The sequence below is a fragment of the Pinus tabuliformis genome, chromosome J, assembly GCF_031772625.1.
Source record: "Pinus tabuliformis cultivar Carrire ecotype Pingquan chromosome J, CPIR1, whole genome shotgun sequence".
NCBI lineage: Eukaryota > Viridiplantae > Streptophyta > Pinopsida > Pinales > Pinaceae > Pinus > Pinus tabuliformis.
In genome coordinates, this window is record NC_142295.1 from 1582460779 (window position 1) to 1582485239 (window position 24461).

At 39.8% G+C, this 24461-nt stretch overlaps 1 protein-coding gene across 1 annotated transcript in view; it reads right to left on the reverse strand.

The window, feature by feature from the left end:
• Positions 1-24461, reverse strand: part of LOC149233534 (geranylgeranyl transferase type-2 subunit beta 1-like) — a 224767-nt gene that overhangs the window by 106848 nt on the left and 93458 nt on the right. Inside the window, exons 2-3 of the mRNA XM_089379788.1 lie at positions 6037-6091; positions 5813-5960 (exon numbers count right to left, since the gene is read on the reverse strand). Of these exons, the coding sequence (XP_089235914.1) occupies positions 5813-5960; positions 6037-6090 (202 nt within the window). The 5' untranslated portion in view covers position 6091. The remainder of the gene's footprint in view (positions 1-5812; positions 5961-6036; positions 6092-24461) is intronic.

Genomic DNA, 24461 nt, shown 5'->3' on the forward strand with positions numbered 1-24461 from the left:
TGTGATAAGTCCCCTATGTTGCACCGTGCCCCACTCACGCAACCCTCCCTGGTAAGTCAACAATATCCATCGAGAAAACCCAGCCTCTCTCCCTATAATGGGTATAAGTGGCCAAATTGTGTTGCAAGCCCTATCTATGTACTCCTGGGGAGGGTTGCTCCCTGAAGGTACTACAGCTCGGCCAGTTTCCTGTGCATCTACTCACACCTCATCAGTGGGTTGGCCCAAAGATGGATGCACCACCAACTCCAACAGCTCCTCCCTCCTCTGATCGGAAACTCCACGCTTCTACCGCCTACTAGCCTCCTGCAAAACTACCTTGTCAACCTCCAACACCTCCTAAGGACAAGTGTCTACAACTATGTTGCAGGAAACTCCTAAAAAGGTGGTGTACCGATACCGACAACAGCCCAAAACGCCAAAACGGCCTTGAAACGCGGCTGAAACGTCGTCGGCCGCATTGTACAGCATTTCGAGATTTCGAAATGCCATACGGTACGGTCGGCCACATTTGGGCAGCAGAAAGGCGAAATTATTTTTTTCACCTTTTTCGGCCAACTCAAGGGGTGAAGAAGGGTGTGGGCCCCTTCTAACACCCAAATGTCCAGATTTAGAGCTCTCTCTTTCTGCTCTTGATATTTGTGCCAATGGTGGTGCAAGTGCAACTGGAAGTACTAGTAGAGTTGCCTCTTCTATTGAACAAGCATCTTGTTCTATCTTTGCTGATGAGGATGAGTTTTATTAGTAATGATATGTTAATGTAGCCATAATTGTCTTTAGCTCATGTTTTATTTCAGTTTTAGCACATATAGCCTCACATATAAAGGCTGATTTTGGAGTCTTGGATGTAAAGCCTCATCTATAAAGGCTAATTTTGGATATTTGCATCATGTAATCATCTGTTGGAGTTAATATAAATTTGGATTTCCTTCTAAAATGTCATTTATATGTCTCATTCTTTCTTTTCTTGGAAAATAATGTGTTATTTAATATTGACTATTTATAATATATATATATATATGAATGACGTTTCGGCCATGTTTCCATTTTCCGGGGGTCGCATTTCGGGCCGTCCCCGTTTCAGAAACTTCTAGACGTTTCAGCGTTTTGTCCAACTTAGGTCTACAAATACTTCCACCCTCAGAGGATACAAAATTCACACAACAATAAAGCTTAGTTTATGACAATGTAGATAAAGCTACAGCAATAAAACCCTGAAATGCGACCAAACGGATACAACTCTCTCATTGCTCCTTAACCAACCCATTAAGCAACCTAGATTCATTATAGGACCCTATATAATAGCATTATAAACTTCTGCCAGACACGATTCAGTCATATACCAAACACCATTTAATGGGCAGCATACAGGCATACAAATGAATTTTTTGCAATGTATAGACTCGGCCATAGATGGCAATATAATTATATGAGAAAAATCAACTTAACTAGAGAACAGAGTGCACCCCATGCAAGTCTATTTATGTTCAGCACCTTTCATAGTCAAATATTTATCAGTATTACACTCAGAAATAGTGGAACCTAGAAAGGAATGATGGGTGGATAGTCAATTGGGCAGCGTGTCAGTCTTCAAGTCAACTTCCAACGAACAGATAGCATGCACAGCAAGAACATGTCAGCTATTCATTTCCAGAAGGGGCTCACGCACAGGTTATCAATCCAGCACTAATATTTCTTTGATGACTTCCCTTTGCATATGACCGTATTCTGCTCTGCAATATCCCCTCCTGAGCATCCTTGCACTGGCAGAGTGTGCTTACAACCCTTCAAAATTCACTGCACAGTATACCTAGCGCCCCCTTCAACACAGAACCTCCTCAACATTCTGGCATTAAAATCGAACCACTCAGCCTCTAATTCCTTGCATATAAATGCACTGATTTGGAGTTGCACACTCCAGCTCAGAAACTACTGTTATGTGCCTGAATGTGTGGGCCTCTAGACTCGAACATTGCTCCACACAGAGTGTCCACAATCTTTTATGCAGTGGCACTCCTTTTGCACGACAAGCTCCTTTCTTTGCCCGTCAAATTTGTTGCGTCTCTGGTATCACCTGTGTGGCCGGCGGTCACAATCTCTCCTTTGATTGAAGAATATGCTGCCCAGGTATGTAGTTTACAGTCCAAACTGTCCAAAAATGATGGCAATCTCTTGAAATGGATCTGCTCTCATAAGCTCCCAAACCATGCCCTTCAAGAATATGCACATGTATTACTCTTGTTCCCAAACAGAAGTAAAATCTTTCCACAGTGGCAAAGACGCAACCCAGAGACAAGGAAGCTCGACCAACAACAGGGACAAAAGATTTCGATCCCCTCTTTCCTCAAGTAATCACGTCCAACAGTGATAAATCATCCCACAAATGTGCTGGGAAACTCGTTCTATGTTTGTACTTTCTGAATTCGTCCTTTACATTAAAAAAAAAAAAAAAACTTGACTCCAAGTGTGCTCAGCTTGGTGAACTTCGAACAGCCAAGGATTTGGCACATCGACACTCAGAAAATAAGCTCATTTTGGCCTTCTTCCATCAACAATTTCTCTCAGTAATTCCATTTCAAATTCTTGGCTTATATGAGGGAAAATGCATCTTTTTGGAAGAGAACACATCCGTTCTTGGACCTCGAACTGGCATGCTTGACCTTCTTAAGAGTTCCAACAAAAAAGATTACGCCCAATAAAAAATCACGCAGAGAATTCGTCCAGCAACCAAACCACAGACTTGACCTCCTTTGACAATGAATTCAGCCCTTCAAGTAGGGATGGATTCCGTTTCAACTGGAGCATGGTGGCCTTCACAAATTTTGCCTCTCTTAATAATTTTTGAATGGCTTCCAAAAATTAAATTCGGCCAGACGCCAAAATCCAGAACTTGGGCTCTAATCCTTGTATTGGGCCCTGGAAAATAATTACGCAAACACAACTCCAAGGAGTTTGTCGCAGCCATAACAAAATTAATCGCTTGCTTTAATTTTCTCCACGCATTTTCAAAAATGAGTCGGCTCTTTTATTATTTGCTCAATGATAATAAAAATTTGATTTGTATCCTTGTGATTTACTAATTGGGCTTTTTAGAATTTATCGACTTCGATAAAAATTTATAATAGAATGCGCCCTCCACTTCAATTTTGTCGAATCACTATAATGACAGCAACAAATTGGCCAAAATTTTGTAGGATATTTACTAGGAAAGATTTGTCGAGCCTTTTTTGGTAATTTCTTATTTTGCTGCAGGAATTAGGTTTTCGACTTCTCCGACAAAACCCTCCAATAATAATAGCTGCAATTGGAAACTGGAAAACCCGTAGGCTGAGCCAAGACCAGGGCTCTAATACCACTGTAATATCCTAAACGGGATATTTTGTAGAAATCTAACTGAACCAAAATTTCTCCATGAAAATTTCCATTTATTTTAACAGAACAATGCGATGTAAAAATATAACCAATAGCATGCAGCAAAATAACAACAAAATGAGCAAGAACAATCTCAGCTTTTATTATAATAGAAACTGGGATTTACATGTTGATACAACAAAATAGCCGAGATGGGAAACTGGCCTCAAAAATTTGCTCCAACACTATGCTAGCCCTCCAAACTGAGCTGAATTGCACTGCTAAGTTCTCCTACGAATTCTAGATGAATTCACCAAGGGAAGGTGGGTACTCGCCCAACCTCACTGAATCACCCGAGGGTTTTCGTCCTGGGGCTACTCTGAAGTAGAGAACCGGGTACTCAAACCTCTCCACAAGAAGAAAACACAAATCCAAGATGTCCCCCAATGGCCTCCTCCTTCTCTTTTATAAATCTGATGGACCCCTCTAGAACCTCCTATCTTATTATTATTTTAAACATGGAGCACTTTTCCTTCTTTTATTTCAATTAAAATATTCTTTTTAATGTGGGAAGATAGTAAATTGGCCACCATACTCTCTTCAACCATGAAAGCCACTTCTCAACATCCCATCTTGTAGATCTTTTCGTTCCGGTTCCAACAAGCTATTACACTGAGGTGTTCCATCAATTAATCATCCCGGAATGCCATATCAAGCATAATTAATTAAGTTAGGCCCCATAATAATGCGACTTTTTAAAAGTTATCAGAATGCAACAGAACAAAAGACAAACTGTGCAGGGGATGGAATATGCCAAGCGAATGCCATTGGATCCCATAAAAACTTCTCAAAACTACCTCGGAACCCCTGATGATATAAACCTGCTCCCATGATCTGGCCATATCGTGCCCTGGAAATCCACCCTGGCTGTAATATGGAGGAAAATAAAAATGGGGATACGACAATGACACAATTATGCTTCAAGCTGCACACACATGCACCCGCACCCCCCATCCACAAACAACCCCATGAGCTCTTCCAACTAACAACAAAGCTCAATCCATAATAATGCATTATTATGGGGCCTAACTATTACACTGAGGTGGTCCATCAAATAATCATCCCGGAATGCCATATCAAGCATAATTGATTTAGGCCCCATAATAATGCAATTTTTAAAAGTTGTTGGAATGCAACGGAATGAAAGATAAATTGTGCAGGTGATGGAATATGCCAAGCGAATGCCATTGGATCCCATAAAAACTCCTCAAAACTACCTCGGAACCCCTAATGATATAAACCTGCTCCCATGATCTGGCCATCTCGTCCCCTAGAAATCCACCCTGGCTGTACTATGGAGGAAAATAAAAATGGGGATATGACAACGACACAGTTATGCTTCAAGCTGCGCACACACGCAACCCCACCCCCCATCCACAAACAACCCCATGAGCTCTTCCAACTAACAACAAAGCTCAAGCCAGGCAAACTCCAACAAGTGGCTTAGAATGCAGGCTTTTGAAAATAATCTTTTTTGGTTTGATTAGTCTAGTGGCCATGTTGTTGTAGTGTAAAATCTATCTCTGCTATATTTCTTAACCTTAATGGATGTTTTGTTTCAAACAGTTTGTTGTCTCTTGTATATGTTAGGGATCAATGAATCCCAATTTTGGTTTTAGTTCCTTATATAAATGAATTTCAAGGGCCAGTCAAGATCCTTGTATATCTTAGAGTTTCAAAATACTCTGTTCCTGTTAAAAAAAACAGAGATTGATCCAATACAAGACACAATCCCAGACACATAAATGAATCCAGAAGAACTAGAACAACACAGCCAAAATTTAATTTCCATTAAACAAAAGAAGAAGAAAGAAGAAATTACATGGGACAAGCAAAGTAGGTGAATAGGTCAAAAGGACATGATATCATAATGGCAACATGGGAATGTTTAGACTCTTGAGAGTAAACGTGAGAGTCCAAAGAGGTTGGAGAAAAAATCAACATCGTAGTAGCGTCACGGCTACAAAATAGAAGTTGTGCTTAACAGAAAAGCATGCGAACTATTTCTGTGCAAGTACAAGAATGTATATACAGGTGCAGTGAACCAGCAAAAGAAAACTGGAGGAAAACTCGGCAGAGCATATGGAAAACCTGTAATGTGACTTGCAGCAACAGACAAGGCAGAAATCAAACAGTAATACAGAGCAGATGAGAGACATCATCCATGGGAGCTAATCTATAAGAGTACAACAAACAACTTCACCCTTTCAGCACAAAGCAACAAACTTGCTTTCAAAATACAATCCATATAAAAAAATTGGAGCAATCTCACATCTTTGCTAACAAATCTTCATTGGCTTTAATAACAGTAATATTGGAAGCTCCAGATTTTATTGGAAAACAAATATTAAACAACCAAAAATGATATCCAGAAAATTGGTTTTGGAGTAAATAAACAAACCACAATCATGCTGGCATTGCAAGACCCAAGAAACAACTTCTTTTTGATTCACAGCATCCAGCTTCCCCATGAGATCCAGTGTTGTCAGTCCCCAGTATGCCCCACTCATTCTCAAGTGCTCCATTACCATTGAATCAAAATCCTTTTTCTGCTTCCATGAGTAATGAGTTAGAGTTAAATCCTTCAAGCATCAAAAACTAGTTCAACAAAGGGTATTTACTAACCTTTTCAACAGACGTTATGAACTGGGTATGCTTCTCTATTTCCAATTCACCCATTCTGCCAAGATAAAAAAACACATATTAAATCCTTTTAAGAGTTGGAAACATGTTTTGAAACGGGAGTTTTCAGAGTGAAGAAAAGAATCTAGCAAAATTCATGAATGCTTAATTACACGTAACACAGAATTCCATCAATTAGCATACCCATAGATCTCAATGTCTCCATTCTCACACCAACCTCAGTCACTAATGCAAAAATAGCTACTCATCCATAGATTAAGAGGTATTTCGCATATATAAGATTTAAATGAGATATGGCAATGGGCATGGGATCAGTATATTTAGAAGGCGTCAAAAATAGTATAAATAGAAATCATACAAGCACAATTAGTTGCAATCTATTCATGTCACATATAAATTTCAGGATATACAATATGCCGAGCATTGCAAATTGGAGAATGTGAATGCGTTATTAAAGACCTCAGTAATAGTCCAGCAAGGATCACACATGGCCATGGTTCATCCCTTTCCTCTATAGGTTCTTCAAGTTGATGTTTGTAGCTTGGGCAGGTACTTCAACACAGGCCTAAGTGTCTAGGCATGCAGAAGTAGCCCAAATTCTCCTTACGACACCTACTCAAGTATGAGCAAGTTGATCTTGTAACTTAGACTAAGACTAACTTAGGAAAATCACATAAATAATTATGTTGGCTATTGAGTTAAACTCAACCATTGATCTCAAGCGAGACAAGATCTAATCTCGGCCATCAATCACTTTAGAGGTTGGGTTATAGTTTTAGCTCAATGTAAAGTTATAAAAGCAAGGCTAAAGAGAGGAAAAATGCATACCATACGGCAGCAAAAGACATTGGGAGAGGCATCTCACTGGTGAGTGGAGGACTTCCATTCTAGTGTCACAGATCCAAGGAAGTTGCAGAGGTGCGGCATTGGAGATCCAAATCAACCAAGGAGATCAAGCACAGATCTAAGGCCTGATCAGCTAAATTAGATCTTACATATGTTGTGATCGTATTTTCTTCAGTGAGCCATTATTATCCTAGGATGGAAGCCCAAGTGGGTTCACCATACAGCAGCAAAAGACATTGGGAGAGGCATCTCACTGGTGAGTGGAGGACTTCCATTCTAGTGTGTCAGATCCAACGAAGTTGCAGAGGTGCAGCATTGGAGATCCAAATCAGCCAAGGAGATCAAGGACAGATCTAAGGCCCGATCAGCTAGATTAGATCTTAGATATGTTGTGATCGTAATTTCTTCCGTGAGCCATTATTATCCTAGGATGGAAGCCCAAGTGGGTTTTGACTTAGTTATTAATGAACTGATTTTATTGGGCAGAATTTGTACGTGTGCCATGTGATTGAGATTGGTGTAATTTTGTTTCAGCTAATTGTGTTAAAAACCTAGTTGTGCATTTATTCAGTAGATCTATAATTTGCTCGGTTAATATAGTGTTGGGTGCTAGGTTCACGAAAATTTAACATAGTATCAAAGTGAAAACTCTAAGAACAGATCTTTGAACCAGGGAAGAAGCCAGGTTTGTATAGACATCGTTGGGGCCAGGATTGGCCATGATCGTATAAAGCATGGATTAAAAAAAAAACAGGTCGAGAACCAGAAAGTCGAAAGTCGTACAATGTATGGTGGCCATGGTGAAAAATCCATACAAGCTAAAGAGAATAGTACGACGGTTGAGTTCAAAGTTAATTTAATAAATAAAAAGAAGGAAAAGGTTGGTGGCTAGCCGCCGAGAGTGGGCCATTAGACCCACCTAGCTACGAGCCCGAGGAGTTGTCAGCTAGGAAAGACTGTGCGGGGCAAAAAGAAACATGCAGACAGCCAAGGAGCCATTAGAGTCAACCAACAAGGAGGCAGCGAAGGTGTCAGGGATTGCAGGTTGCAGGCGAGAAGATTTGCAGCCGTAAGTTGCATCGAAAACATGAGAAGCCACCAAGTGTGGTTGCAGGTCAAAGTACGCAACAAAGGGATGGGTAGAGAAGAGCCCGTGCTAGAAGCCACTGTGAGTTGGGCCATGACTAGGACATCAACCAACAACTACACACAGAGCTTCACGAATAGCGTCGACAAGAAGACCAGACACAAAGATTAGTGGACACGGGCCATTGTGTTGGGGGCAGAGGCAACAATCAACAACCGCTACGAGTGGTCCCAACAGTTGTTGAACCAAACCGCACCATAGGCAAGTGTATGGACAACAACGAGCTGGAACGTTTATTAGCACAAGGAAAGTGCAAGTCTGTCAAGAGCCAACAAAGGTCAAGCTAGGTATCAGACCAATGCGCGTAGAACAAATAGCTGAAGATATATTGCAGAGACTCAATGGAACAAAAGTCGTTGCCTGAGACAGCAGAGCGAGCAGTAGGAAGTTGCATGGAGTTAAGGCTAGTGCAACTAGTGTGATTGGCAAAGGTCAACCCTCAGAGAGAGAGAGAGACCATACTAGTCAAAGAATTAGCGGCAATTAAGTTCCTGATGTGGAGATGGTTGCAACCAATTTAAGGTTTAAGGACAGGTTGGAAGGCGCTTATAACTTCATTCCCTGGAAGGTGTGAGTTTCACAAATTCTCATGGAGAATGGCAAATGGGAGTTTGTTAACACCAAACTCACCCCGCCTACATATGCTGCAAATCTAGCCATCTACAATCAAAAGGATGTGAAAGACAGAAGAACTATCTTGGATGCAGTGAAGGATCATGTGATTCCTCACCTATTCGAGAAGAATACAACAAGGGAGATGTGGGAGGCCCTGACAAAGTTATAACAAAGCAATAATGCCAATAGAGAGATGGTGTTGAGAGAAAAGCTCAAGAACACCAAGATGACCAAATCAGATATAGTGACTACTTATTACACAAAGATCACACAAGTTCGTGATGACTTGGCTACAATCAGGGAAGTTGTGGCAGACGAAAAGATGGTAAGGACAACCTTGAATGGCTTCACCAAGCCATGGGCTTCTTTCATCAAGGGCATCATGGCCATAAGAGACTTCCTATATGGGATAAATTGTGTGATGACTTCAACCAGGAGCAGATTAGGGAGGAATCTCTATCAAGATTCAAGAGGCCAACATAGGAGTGATGATGAGAATCTTGCTCTTGCCAATTAAGAAACGAGGAGCAAAGGAAAAGGTTCAAGCGGGTAGGAGTAAGGAGTTAGCCTCACAATCAAAGAAGAATAAGGACTTGACTAAGGTCAAGTTTTTTTCCTATCATGAGGCGGGACACTATGCTTCAAATTGTCCAGAGAGGAAGAAGGGCAGAAAGGGTACACAATAAGCTATAGTTGCGTCAGCATTGGCTCAGGTGGAAGAGTTTGCTAGGAAGTTTGAAATTGAATTCACACTTATTTCATACCTTTCCTCGGGCACCTTACCAATTGGTGCATGGCTACCAGATAGCAACGCCACACGACATACAATAGGAGCATGAGAGCTATTTGACAACCTATCCGAGTGGGACTCAAAATTGAATGCAGATTTTGGTGTTCATACCAAACATGTAGCATAGGGGTTTGGAACACCGATATTCCAACTCAAGTCAGGAGATAGGTTAGAAATGAAGGACGTGTTATGGACCACGGTTGCTAGAACACAGGTGGAGTTTGCTCTCAGTATCTATGATAGAGAAGAAAGGGTTTGTTTTAGAATTCCAAGATGGACAAACACTAATTAGACCCATGAAATCCGACTCTGACGAGGGCCAAGTCATTGGAGTTAGAGAGAGAAACTATATAGGCTAAAGGGCCAAGTTATTCGAGCAATGGCAAGAAGCAAAATAATGACAAAGAACAAGCAACAGGAAACTCCAAAGGTTGAGCAATTCAAAGGGAGTCAACCTTCAAGTTCAAGTGGGAAGGACCAATCAGCAAATGCCTCCAAGTCTACCTTACCAGATGTTCGGAAGAAAGAGGCTTCTATGAACAAGTCCAAAGGGAAAAATTCTTTGAGGATAATTGTGAGCTAGGTGGCAGAGAAAGCTTCCAATTTAGAGGGAGGAGCCATGGCAGTAGATGCTATCCAAGATCGGAGCCACAGTTCCAGGAGGCAAAAGTACCTCACTCACTAAGAGGGAGTGTTGATGTTTGTAGCTCGAGAAAGTAATTTTGCATAGGCCTAAGTGTCTAGGCGTGCAAAAGCAGCCCAAAGTCTCCTTAGGACACTTGCTCAATTATGAACAAGTTGCTATTGTAACTTAGCCTAAGTCTAACTGTTGAAAAGTGTAGCAAGAGAAGGTCTTCTCTAGTGCATGTCTTAGCCCAAAAGCCCACAATTTCTCTTCCTTTGACCATGGAGGGATTCATGGAGATGGCAAGTTCATGCATAGTGATGGAGCTTCAATCACGTGGAGCCTTCCTCAGTTAACTAAAAGTTCGAGTGGCAGTTATAAATTTAGAAGAGGACAAGTGGAGCTTCAGTCCTTGATTGAAGGAAACATGAGTTATGTTGACCACTGGGACGACACCTGATGATTATATGAAAGACTCCATGCCCAGGGATGCTCCAGACGACCCTTGTCCCATCAAAAATCATCAATCAACAGAGTTTTTATTAATTCTACTTCTATCTTCTCATCATCTTTCTTGTACCCAGATCTCACACCCTGTGACGAATTGTAATAAGTGATACTAGTAACGATGAGTTTTGAGTTTGTAACAGGCCTAGGATGTTGGGACTCGATCAGCAAATAAGTACACCTTGGAGTGTTTTTTTATATGGTTAATTATCCCTTCTTTTTTAGAAGCGGATAATTTTCTGGGTTTTTTCACTCACTTTTTACCCCAAAGCCGAGTGACGGTTTGAAGGTTGAACCCCTAACACATCTTAGTGTCTAGAGTCGATGTATATTACCATACTAGATCACAAAAAAAAATCGTAGAATTTGGTTAGGTCTAGGTAGTCATTTTTTAATTTTTTAGATTTCCCGTAAGTCAATATTGCAAATAAAATTGTATTTAAATTGTAATAAGTGTAGTCTAGAGAAGTTGTATGGGGTATGAGTAATCAAAATTACACCTCTCACCCTCAACTTTCTACTATGACACACTTTGAGGGGTTAATAATTTGTTTTGGACCCTCAAAACCCACATTTTCTAAGTTTAGTGGAAATTGTGGCTTTTAATATATGTAGAAATAATAAAATAGAGAGAAATAAATTATTCCATGTGACAGAATGACGTGTAAATGACTTGGAAATTATCCTAAGTCAAAGAGTTGAGTCAACGGACATGTGGAAGATGACTGAGCACATTGCATCATAAATATATCATTATTTCATAAAATCAAATTTACCAGAGATAAAGCAGTAGTTGCACATGTGGAAAATCGAATTTATTAGAGGAACTCATGTACTGAAGGAATATTTTATGGAATATTTTGAAGATTATATGGGGCCTCATCTCACAATTATCTCAGGTTCTTCTACTCTTAGCACTCCACTCTTGAGGATTACGAGTTTCACTTGGCCAGACTACGAGTTGCACATGAAGGAATCACGCACTTTGTGGGGACATACGCAGAGCTATCTTGGGATCATCTACATATGTGGCATCACTTAGTTTGAGTTTGCATTTGTTGACTGGAGTTATCACGGTACTTGGATTCATTCATGGATGAGTTTACTATGCCATATATGGAATTCAATTTCCCTTGATGTGCACATATGGAATTCGATTTTGCTATGGTGTCTCTATCTTCTCCACATCGAGCTTGACTTATCTTTCCTTGGGATTTGCTCCAAATTCAGTTCTCACATGCATTCTTCTTTGGGATTTGCTCCCAACTCTCTATATAATGAGGCTATGTGCTCTCATATGCATCTTGTAATGATCTATTGAGCTTGAGGAAACTCTGTCATTTTGTACTTGCATACTTTCTTATACAATCAAGACTTTGGACCTATCTAGCTGGTGTTCTCTTGGCGTTATGAAGTGATGTCCTTTCATGCTACTGTTATTGTGTTTAATTTCTTTCGCATATTGAATTGATATTAGTTTATACTCGTCATCTTGTTTGGATTGATGTGTGTAAGCTATCTTTCACATATCACTGATTTAGAGTAGTATTCTAGGGATAAGCTTGTCAATTCATTTTAGGAGGAATGTTTGGATTATCTTATTCATTATATTGCTCTAATAATGTGCAAATTAATACGTGTTCAAGTGCGCAGAAAAGATCTTTTGTATTGTGTGCAGGAATCCATCTGGAAGTGAGAGAAATCTCAATTAGATCAACTCACTCCTAAAGTCACAGTGATCCAAGACTCAACCATTTTTTCACTCCAAGTTTTCCATCCAACAAAGAGCAAAAGGGAGTTTTCTTACTCTATAGCTACTTGATCATCCATTTAAATTCAAAATACTTCTTTGATTCTAGTTCTTTCAAAGTTATATCTCCTATTCAAGAGTCATTTCCAAAGCTAGGCAAGTATGGGGGTTCACTCCCATTACTTGAGCCAGTACTTTGTAAATTAAATTCTAAGTTTAGTTTTGGTTTCTTTTTCCTAATTTCACACTGACAATTGGTTTTTTTTTTGTGTTTTGCAGCCCATAGACTTGAGCATGAAGCAGCAAAGGAGCTTGAGGAGAAGCTTTGGAAAACTACTCACTCGTGTGTATGCAGGACCCCCTCACGCTATCCAAAGACTGATATCTAGGGAGGCTATAAGCACTTGGGAGAAAGTTGCAAACTCATCTAGGCCGTGACCCTTTTGAGCCTTGTGAATCTCTTTTGGAGAGTTTTTTTCATTTTCAAGTTTGTTGTTGTTATATTTTTTGGGGAGAGAGTTTAACTTTGTTAGAGTCTCATCTTTGTAAAGATCTCTCTCGTATTGTGGGTTGCCCTCTTAGAGGTATTTTTACCCACTTTAAGCGCTAATAAAAGATAAAAAAATTGTTGGAGGGAGCCTGGGATTTTTCCCATGGCATCCCCCTTCCTCATTTAGAGGAGGGATTCTTGTGGGTGGCCTAATCTTGCTTCTAGTTTTTCTTAGCTTTCTAGATTTTAATTTCATATTGTGCATGCTTAAAATCAACACATTTCACTGCACATGCAAAGTTTTACTAATCTTGTATCTAAATTTCCACATACATACACTTCCAAATTGTAAACTTGAGAAAATCTCATCTTATGTGTAAACACTTTATACTTTGGCAAGTTTTAATTGTTTCATAATTTATTCAAGTATATGCTTCACTACTTGGTCAATTTATGCTATATGTCATGAAAACTATTTGAGCACTATCATTTATTTGAAACAATTGTAGCTTAAATAAATCTATTCCATTTTACTTGCTTATTTTCCATTCAATGATGCAAACACATATGAGCTTATTTACATTCTAGCCTTTCAAGTTTTGCAAACTATTTCTCTTTGAAGCATTTGCATAAAGCATTAGTTTAATTTGGGGAACTAACACAATTTGCACTTCATCTAGGCATTTTAGTATAAGAAAGCCCCAAGCCTCACTAAAACTTACCTCCAACTTAAGTTGGTTGAATAGACTTTTAGGAACCCTCTATCTCTATTGACTCCTCGTTGTGAGATCCAAATATTTGAGCGAGGATGAGGTCTAAGAACTAGAGTTCAATTGTAACTTTGCCTTGACACTAATTAAGAAAATAAACCAAGAACAACATTCCATCACATTTGCTTTGTTTGCAAAGTTCTTAAATTTCTTGCTATCTAAATGGTTTAAAGTCTCAAATATAAATTTTATTTCAAGAGGCACTTTGGATGCAAGCATTGTAATCCCTTTTAATTTTGCAATAAGTTTTAATTTTCTTGTACTTGGAAATTGGCTTATCTTTTGGTTTAATTGCATATTGTCATGAATGGTAGATTTCACTTTCAAGTACTATTATTTTGGGGTTGTAAACTTAATTGCATGTTGTCAGCTTGGTCTAACATTTGAGTTCTTTTTATCATCTCATTCTCACAAGTAGATTTCCAATGGTATCTTTTTGAGCAAGATCATTTCCATGCTTTGATTTGTAGACTTATTCATCTTAAAAGCATTTATAATATTTTGTGCTAACAATTTATTGTTTCACCTTTCAGGAATATTTTGGTTTCCATTTGAAAGCATTTCACTTCATTTAAGCAAATACAATTTCATTTCTTAAAGAGCAATACTTTGAAGGTACTGGTTGTTTATGTATTTCACGCTTATCTTATGTATTGATGGTTATTTCTCATATCAGTTTTGCTTATAAATCTTAAAGAAATAATCTATTTAACTCTAACAATTCTCCTAGAAACTCACATCTTTTTAACTTAACTTTTCATTAGGGACCACCCCCCTTAGTTAACCTACGAGATAGCTCAAACGGAGAGAGTCAGGATTAGTATGACAGCCCCTTCTCTGAGTTCCCTGCCACCAACCACACCTTGTGGGGTTGAAGGCTTTTCTCATTGACTTGTAGGTAGGTATAGGCAGCAGGGTCAACAAATTGTATCTCCAAGTTATGATTGGAGAGAGAGAAGAACCAATTCAACTTAGTTAACTTGTAACCACAAGTTCTAAATTTGTGAACTACCAATTTTAGCATGGATCGAATCAATAAAAGGAGGACGAAGGCACAAAGTTTCATAGTTTTTTTGTGCACAAAGGACTGTTACAAGACACAACTCATGAGATTGTGAGAGAAAGCACAAAGTTGTGTGAGAGATATTTGTTGCGAGTGCATATATTGGACGAGTCAATACGCAGCATTGCAGACAACCCTTCTTGTGGCAATTTATGCGCTAGGATTTAGGAGGTTCGTCCTAAAGAATAGGGGCCATATTGCGCTAGGAAATAGGAGGAAACTAACACAAGGAAATAGGGCCAGGCAAGCCGCAAACATGAGTTGGATCAAGTGTATGCAGTGTGTTTCAAGCTATGTTAGCAGTGAGAACAAGTGTGTTCTCAAAGTGAAACAAAATGCCTTGTAAGAGATCTAATTGCTCAAACTCTATCAATAAATACTACAGCAAAGAAGAGGGTTTTCCCAGTCGGGTTTCCCAAGAAAAATAATGGTGTTAAATTGTGTGATAGTGTCTTTATCTCTATGTTTATTTTGTTGCTTAAGTGTTAAAAAAATTGTCTTGGTGAAAGACAATTGATTTCAGATTATTCATCTAAGAGGTTGCAGAATTTCGTGGAAAATTAACATGGTATCAAAGCAGAGATCTGCATAAATACCAACACACAAAGATCAGTTTGTGAAGAATAAAGACCAGTTTGTGAAGAATGTGTGTTTTTTGATTGATTTTGTAGAATCAAACAAATGCTCTAGTCTCGATTTGTGTCTAAGAGGCTAAGGAACACGAGATCTTCAAAACCCAAAAAAGGTTTCACAAGATAAGATTACAAAATGCCTTAATTAAATTAATTACCCATCATTTAAATATTTCCTAAGTTTAACTTAGGAAAAGTGGTTACTTAACGTGAATTAATTAATAAGATCGACTTATGCTCTAGAGACTTCTAGAAAATGACTTGGATCAAGTCTAACATGATCTTAGTCGTCGATGAAGATCTAATCATAGTCATTGAAGATCCAACGAGAGATTATAAGAGCAAGTCGATGGAATGGAGAAAGACAAGAGGGGAGCGAGTTACCTTGGTAGATCGAGCTATCTAGTTGTAGTGATTCTGCAAGGAAGAGAGTTCAAGCTAGAGAAGGAGAACATCAGTGATTGAGGGAGCAACATAGGAGAATTCTAGAGAGTTTCCCAGCAGTATTCCAATGTCGGAGAGGCAGGAAAAGGGAGGCCCAGATTATTCCACAAAGAGGCTGAGTAGCCACTGCGACCAACCAAAAAACCCAATACGAGTGCCTGAAAGAGGGTCGTTTCAGATGCTAAAGGTCAAGAGATCACTCGGAAGGCAAAGCGAATCATTTCCAAAGGCAGAGGGAGGTTGGACGGCTCAGTTAGAGCTAAGTAGCAAGCAATACTTATTTCCCAAGCCAGGCAGTGCGAATTCCAGGCAGAGCGAGTTCCCATTGAGAGGGTTCAAGTAGGCCATAGGGAGGCCGAATTGCTTATAGCAGGGAGAAAATTTCTCCAATTGATTTTGCCAGACTATTTCCGGAGGATAGCCAGTTGAGCATCTAGTTGTAATAATTTCCAAATATCTGCATAATAAAATAAACCCTCATCTGCTACACCAGCTTTCCCGAGGACGTTAGTCCAAAAATATTGGTGTCGATTTTTATGTGCGTGCATCTATTTCTCAGTTAATGAATTTTTATTTTCCACAGTGTATTTTATGGTGAAGATTGCAATTGTGAATTATTTGTTAATTGTCGTAAACAATTAAACTGCTAATTGTTAGGAGAATAACATCCAGTGATTGCAATCAAGGAATTTTCTCAAGGTATTAGAGCATTGAAAATCATATCAGAGGCTCAGAATCGAAAGATGAGGAGATTGTGCAGTTTCAGAGGGAGATCTAAAGCACAGAGTTCAAATCTGGCAGGCCAGCCAGGCAGTGTGAATTGTTGGGCAGGAAAATCGCTTTCCAGAAGCAGAGTACATGAAAAGCTTGATTTTCCTAGAGCAGAATTCTAGCAGACAGTGTGGTTGTCAAGAAGCAGTTCTGGTGAGCAAATCAGTTGATTCATTGAGTAGATCTAGGCACAATTGTTTTGCAGGGAGGGTTTTAGCTATAGATCTACATTGGGACAGGTAGAGAAAAGCACACAGAAATTATGCCCAGGATGTCTCTAGTAGATTTGTCAAATTTCTTTAGTATGGCCGCAAAAAATTCAACATTCAAGAGCCTATGGATTTGTCTTCCAGATTGGAGGATGAATTTGCTCAGATAGCTTTCCTCTCTAGCTCAACTTCACAGGGTGTCTGGTATATAGACAATGGAGCATCAACTCATATGACAAGAGTTAGAGAATACTTCTCTAGCTATAAGGAGGAGAAAATGGACTTCCAGATTCAGATGGGAAACAAAAGTAAATGTACTCCGGAGTAGGTACCATAAAGATTCAGAGGGAGTTAGGAGCAAGCATCGGTGTTACAGATGTGTTGCATGTGCCAGGTTTCGATATGAACCTTATTTCAGTATCCATATTACAGGATGAGGGATATGATGTCCACTTCGTAGGGAAGAGAGTGTTCATTAAACACATAAACTGGAAGAAGGTGAGGCAGATTGGAGTTCGTAGCAACAAATTGTACAAGTTGCAGCTCGACTCTCCAAAGGCACTAGTTAGCAACAGTAGCATCAGTGATAGCAATAGCAGTGGCAGAGACCTAAATGAGTTATGGCCCAGGAGAAAGGAAATTTACACCATGGAGCACTTAGAATGCCCAGAGAGACAATTACAAGTGTTTCAGAATTAATAACGCAATGATGTGTGCAGGGGGTGCATACTTGGGAAGTATGCTAAGGCAACATTCCCAGGAAGTGACGTAGATCAGAAGGTGTGTTACAGCTTATACACTTAGACATTTATGGTCCTATGTCCACCAGATCTCTATGAGGCCACAACTACTTCATTACCTTCATAGATGACTATTCCAGGAAAACCTGGATCTATTTCTTGAAGACCAAGGACGAGGTCTTCAATCACTTCAAGGAGTTTAAGGCTCTAGTAGAGAATGTGACAGGAAAAAAGATCAAGGTACTTTGCTCAGATAACGGAGGAGAGTACACAGATAGTGACTTCATGCGCTTCTGTGTGAAAGAGGGCATCACGAGGGAGTGGACAACTCCATACAATCCACAACAAAAAGGAGTAGTGAAGCCAAAGAATAGGTCTATAGTTGGGGCAACAAAGGCTATGTTATATGACCAGGACATGCCCAAGTTTCTATGGGCAGAGGCATGTAACACGGTTGTGTATATATAGAACAAGGTTCCTCACAGGTCATTAGGGAAGATGTTGGAAAAAGTAACTATGTTTAGTCTTCAGCAATGTACTTGTCAAAAGAATAAAGAAAATAATAATTATTATTATTATTGTGACTTATTATGTGACCCAAGAAACATGCTTGGGTCACCATGTTTTAGGTCAAAGTCCCCATCGTGGACTTCTAGGATTTATTCCGAGTCTATATAATTATTCTACATTTAAAGATATCCTTCTTGGGCTTTCGAATCATGTAAAAAGGTTTAGTATTGAGTCAAATATGAATTATGGAACCTCCACACCATGTTGGCCTAAGGAAAGATCAAGTCGGCCTAAGACCCTATTTGACCCCACAAGAAGCCTATAAAAGGAAGGACATTGAATTCATTTGGATCATCACTTCTCATTCTCTCTCTACTGGGCAGAAGTGCGAAGTAGGAAGCTGGGGAAGTCTGTTGTCGAGAAGTCTGTTGTCTAGGTGAGTCTAAGGAGAAGAGAAAAATCGAAATTTTGGTGGTGGTCTCACTCTATTTCGTGTTCTGGATTGGGAGATCGAAGTCTTCCAAGTTGGATTACTGCCGAAAGCCGTTGGCCGCTGCAAGTCGCTGCATAGTCAAAGTTACTGGGAAGAGGTCAACCTTTTGGAGGCTGACTTGGTGTGGAGGGAAGGTCTAGTCAAGGTCTAGGGTGAAGAGTCTCAAAGAATACTATTGAAAGGAAGAATTACTTTGACTGGGTTTTCCCCTCGAGGGGGGATTTTCCCTTACATGTGCCTACATCTTGTGTTCATTGTTTTATGTGTTGCTGCTTTTGGTAATTGCTTGATGAACTAAAGAAAGAAAATATAAAGAATTGTAATAATAAGAAACATCACAAGTAATTATCAAGATCGAGAAAATCTTTACTGCCTTTCTGATTTTCAAACAGAAGATAGCACCCGAAGAAGTCTTCTCGCGAAAAAAGCTAGAAGTAAGTCACTTCAGGATTATTGGCAACATAGGTCACTACCATGTACCAGATGAAAAACACACTAAGTTGGATCAAACTGCAAAGAAGGGGTTCTTCGTTGGGTATAGCGAAACCTCGAAGGCATACATGATCTACATTCCTAGCTGCAGGAAGACTATCGTGAGACGGGACGTGAAGTTCATGGAGGATGGAGCCTTCAAGAGATCTCGTGAATTGGCAACAAATGATCAGAATGAGCCAGCAAAAACTCCATTGGTCCAGCAGCAGGGGTAACCACGAGGACAGTCATAGGGATCTAGTACAGTCACTGGTACTAGCACGACCTCAAGTGCAGGAGATCCTGTGAGTCGATCCTAGCAGGAGCAGCAACAACAAGATGAGGAGTTGGTCGATCCTCCCACCACTAGCGGGCATACCAGCAAAGAAGTTCATCAGATGCTGAGGGACGTGGAGGAGTTCATAGGAGCTCTTAGGACGAACAAGATAAAACACAGACAAGTACCAAGCATTGGTGGCCCAAGTTGTTTAACCATCCAACTACGAAGAGGCCGCACAACATCAAGTGTGGGTAGATTCCATGGTGGAAGAGTATAGCTTTATCATGACAAACAATGTTTGGGAAGTAGTGTCGAGACCTATGGATAGGTCAGTTGTGGGCTCTCGATGGATCTACAAGACCAAATACGTTGTAGATGGTAGCGTTGAGAAGTACAAGGCTAGGTTCACGGTAAATGGGAGTACACACAAAAAGAAGGCATAGATTATGAGGAGACCTTCACCTCAGTTGCCAGATACACTTCCATCAAGTTTGTAATATCTCTAGCAGCGCAGATTCACCAGATGGACGTCAAGACAACATTCTTGAACGGGGTGATAGCGGAGGAGGTCAAAATCGAATAGCCTAAGGGCTTCAAGACAGGCTTCGAGACATATGAGAGGGGCACTCGTGTGCAGACTAAAGAGAGCAATATATGGGCTTAAACAGGCTCCAGGGGCATGGTATGGTCAAATTGACAGTGATTTGCAGAAGATGGGATTCATCAAGAGTGATGCAAATCCCAACCTCATCCTAGTGTTGTATGTGTATGACCTCTTTCTAACAGAGTCATCAGGGCTCATAGAAGACTGCAAGAGGAACTTGGAAACAGAGTTTGACATGAAGAATTTGGGACTGATGATTACTTCCTTCGACTGGAAGTATGGCAAAGGGACAAGGAGATCTTCCTTGGTCAAGGGAGATATACTACAGAGATTTTGAAGAGATTCAGGATGCAAGACTGTAGCAATGTTTTAAAACTCCGACTATGACTCTGCAACGGTCGAGGGCCGACTCCGACTCCGACTCTGTATCATCTCGGCCTAGTTGATTTCAATGACTCGGTCTTTGTAAAAAATACATTAAATATTTATTATTTTATAAAAAAAAAGCATAATTTTAAAGACTTTCATTCATGTTTCCAAAAACAGCATTAGAATATAGAGAGAAGACAACATATGATCAAAGTAGGCTCATGAATATATCCATTATATCAAAATGGCACCAAGCGCACTGTCCAATACATGTAATATATAGAGATCAGAACAAAAACACATAATGAAGGAGGCTCTAAATGACCTCTACAACAAAAGTAAAACATCACTAGTCACTACAACTAGTCACTATTGGCTACTGCTAGAGAATCCAACATCATCTGGCTCATACTCTAAATCAGAGTCAGACGGTGAAACCCATGGCTCCTCCTCCTTATCACAATCTCCAACTACAACTGTAGAAGTAGTAGCACTAGGCACAACAACTGCACGGTAAGATAGACTAGCTACAACTAGTCACTGTTGGCTACTACTAGAGAAGCCAACATCATCTGGCTCATACTCTGAATCAGAGTCAGACAGGGAAACCCATGGCTCCTCCTCATCACAATCTCCAACTGCAACTGTAGAAGTAGTAGCACTAGAAGGCACAACAACTGCATGCTGAGATAGACGAGCTATGCGCTTGTATTGTGGTCGAGTAGAGGAAGTGCAACTGGAGGACTTGGGGTTGGGCAGGTACTAGTGCATCTACATTTAACTGAACATTATGTTCAACTAATGCCTCCATCTGTAAATCCAAATCAAGACCAATATCCTCATCAGAATCAAACTCTGTTGGATGACTCTCCACTACCCAATCTGATGTTGGATCAATATCTTCCAACACAATGGGATCTATATCAGGTATTTTGTTCAGCAATTGGTTGTGTCTTAGCCGGAGGTTGTATTGGACATAGGCTAGATCATTTAACCATTTTTGTTCCAAATGGTTTCTCTTCTTCATGTAAATCCTCTCAAAGACAGACCAATTGCGCTCACACCCAGTAGCACTGCAAGTTTGACTCAAAATATGGATTGCAAACTTCTGCAATTGAGGACAATGGCTACCAAATTCCTCCCACCATTGTGCTGCAAAAAAAAACAGTTGTGTAATAAGTTAACCGAAAAAATTATATCCAACTTTCAAATTATAAACAATTTAACAAAATAAGAATTCGAAAATTGAAATTGCTTGTTTCATTTGCTCATCTGCTTCCCTTGCAATCCTGTTTAGGTTCTTGCCAAAGGTACTTGTGGCTCTGCTGAAACAAGTGATATGTCAGTGTATCTCCAATTGGTCACTCTCCTTAGGGAATATGCGATCAATGCAGTCAATCAATCCATCTCTAACCTCCCCAATCAAAGCTTTTGCCTCCAGAGCTTTATAATGATACCTTGAGTTCAGAAAAAACCCAATGCATGTATAGCGCGATGGAGTTGATTGTTCCATCTTTGATCAATGATTTCCCAAATGGGCCCATACTTAGCCACTCGATCCTTGTACGTTGTCTTTATTTTCTCCTATGCTTGATCCATAACCTCATAAATGAAGCCCATAGCCAATCTTTCACCATCCACCAACCGCAACACCTTAACCAATGGCTCAGCAACCTTCACAATCTTTGTTGCCTTTTTCCAAAATATTTCTTCATTAACTTTCTTTCTCACATCTTTGCCATCCTGTTTGCAAGACCATTGACATTCATTCCATTCATCACTGGAAAACACCCTTTGCAAGTTTCTATGTTGGGAAAACATAGATTGCAATGTCAAAAAAAGAGTTGCAAACCTAGTGATGACAGGCCTAACAATATCCTTGCCCCTGTGCGTTTCCTCATCAGGTTCAAAATCCATGAGTGATTGTAGATATATTTTGTTATGCTTTTGGCATGCTCTACAGTGTTCTTGATCCAATTTATTTTACCAATATCCTCAAGCATGAGGTCTATGCAATGTGAAACACATGTTGAAATTTGATGACTAAAATGTTTCCTGCAATCCCAACCCAGTTTTAATTTCACCTTATCACTCCCATTCAATTAAATGCCCTTTCCCATAAAAATACATTCAACATATAGAATTTTGGAAATGAAATTTTGAGATTAAAACACGTGGGACTGTCAACACATGCTAAAAATAAATATGGACATAAACAGAGCAGCGACACACATAAAAATACACACATATTTTTGGTCAACTTAGACCCAAGAAAAACCCCTTCAATCTTCTCCAGGGAAAACCTGTTAGAGAGCTCTTCAAGTTTATTTATCTTTCATGTTAAGGAAAAATACATTTGCAGACAAAACAAAACAACAAAATACAACTTATCTCTTCAGACCAAAACTCCTTGAAAATTGTGCCCACTTTGCCTCAATTTTTGTGCCCACTTGATGTTGAAAATATGTACTATATGGATATGACTGTACAGAGTGTACTATATGGATTTCTTTTTTTTAAATCAAAAAGTTCTCTCGAATGGCGTGCAACTTAGAGCATTAAATGTTGTTTGTACTATACCTTCTGTTGTCTTCTATGCCTTGATTTTCGTGCCCGGCTTTGCCCAAAAATCACTCCTTCAGCTTGCTGCAACAAATTTCTCCTTCATAAGTTTTCTCCAGCTCTCAGCCTCCTTTCTCCAATTTGCTCATTGAAGAATGAATGCAGTCTCTCTTTTATTTTCCCCCATTTGTTTCCCTAAATGACTTTTGGGCAACCCTAAGATCTAATGGCTCAAATTCATATAGATCAAGGGATGAGAATAAATGTGCATTTAATTCTCACTTTCTATTTTTTAACTCATCCATTAAATAAAGTACCCACATTGTACTTTATGTCTAAAGTCACTTTTCACTTTATAATTTAACATTGACTTTACCACTTATAAAGTCACTTTCACTTTATAAAATCACACCAAGGAAAAGAATTATTTTGGACACTTTTCCCTAGGTAGGGACTAACCCATGGGAAACCACTTGTCCAAGGTACATTAAAAATCAACACTCCTTATCAAGGAAAGTGTTTCTCACCACACCCATCTTGTCCCTGAAATGGACACGCTTGCCTCTTGGCAAGGACTTCGTGAGAACATCGGCCACCTGCTCATTTGTTTATATATACTCCAGCTTCACTGCCCCCTTCTGGACATAGTCCCTAATGAAATGATATCTGATGTCAATGTGTTTTGACCTGTCATGAAACACTGGATTCTCCATGATTTTAATGCAACTTTGATTATCACAATGAATAACCGTCGGTCTAAACTGCTGATCAAATAGGCCATACAACAACTTGTGAAGCCAAATGGCCTCACAACTAGCCTGGCTAGCATAAATATACTCAGCCTCAGAAGAGCTCAAAGCAACTGACTTTAGCTTTCAACTGAACCACGACACAATTATCAAACCCAATCTGAAGTAACACCCTGAAGTGCTTTTCCTGTCAGAAGCACACCCTGCCCAATTTGAATTTGTGTAACCTGCCAACCTCACTCCATCTCCCCGCCTATAGTCCGGACCATAATCAACAGTCCCCTTGACGTAGCGAAGAATATGCTTTGCAGCAACCCAGTGCACCCTCTTAGGCTCAACCATGAACTGGCTAAGTGTGTTCACTGCAAAAAGCATATATCTAGCCTAGTGTTGACCAGATACATCAAGTACCCAATAAGCTACCTATACAATGTGGGATCCACCAAAATAGAATCTGAAGCATGAAGCTTCTTCCAGTCAGTGATCATAGGTGTAGACATCGGTCTACAGTCTGCCATACGAAATCTGCTCAACACATCCACAGCATACTGCCCCTACCCTAGAAAGATATGCCCCTCCTCCTGCCACACCTCAAGCCCCAAAAAGTAATGCATCAACCCAATGTCCTTCATCTCGAACTCCATAGCAAGATCCTCCTTGCAACAACTAATAAGTCTCTTTGCCCCAGTAATGAACAAGTCATCAATATACAGAACAAGGATGAGCGGATCATCCCCTACAACAATGTAGTATAGGTTCAGATCTGCATCTCTTCGTGAAACCCATCTACTGCAAGTAAGTATCAATCCTCGAATACCAAGCTCTCGGAGCTTGCTTAAGTCCATAGAGTGCTCGCCTCAACCAACATACATGGGTCTCCTGCCCAAGTACCTCAAGGCCATGTGGTTGCTCAACATACACCTCCTCTATAACTCCGTTCAAAAATGTGGTCTTGACATCCATCTAATAG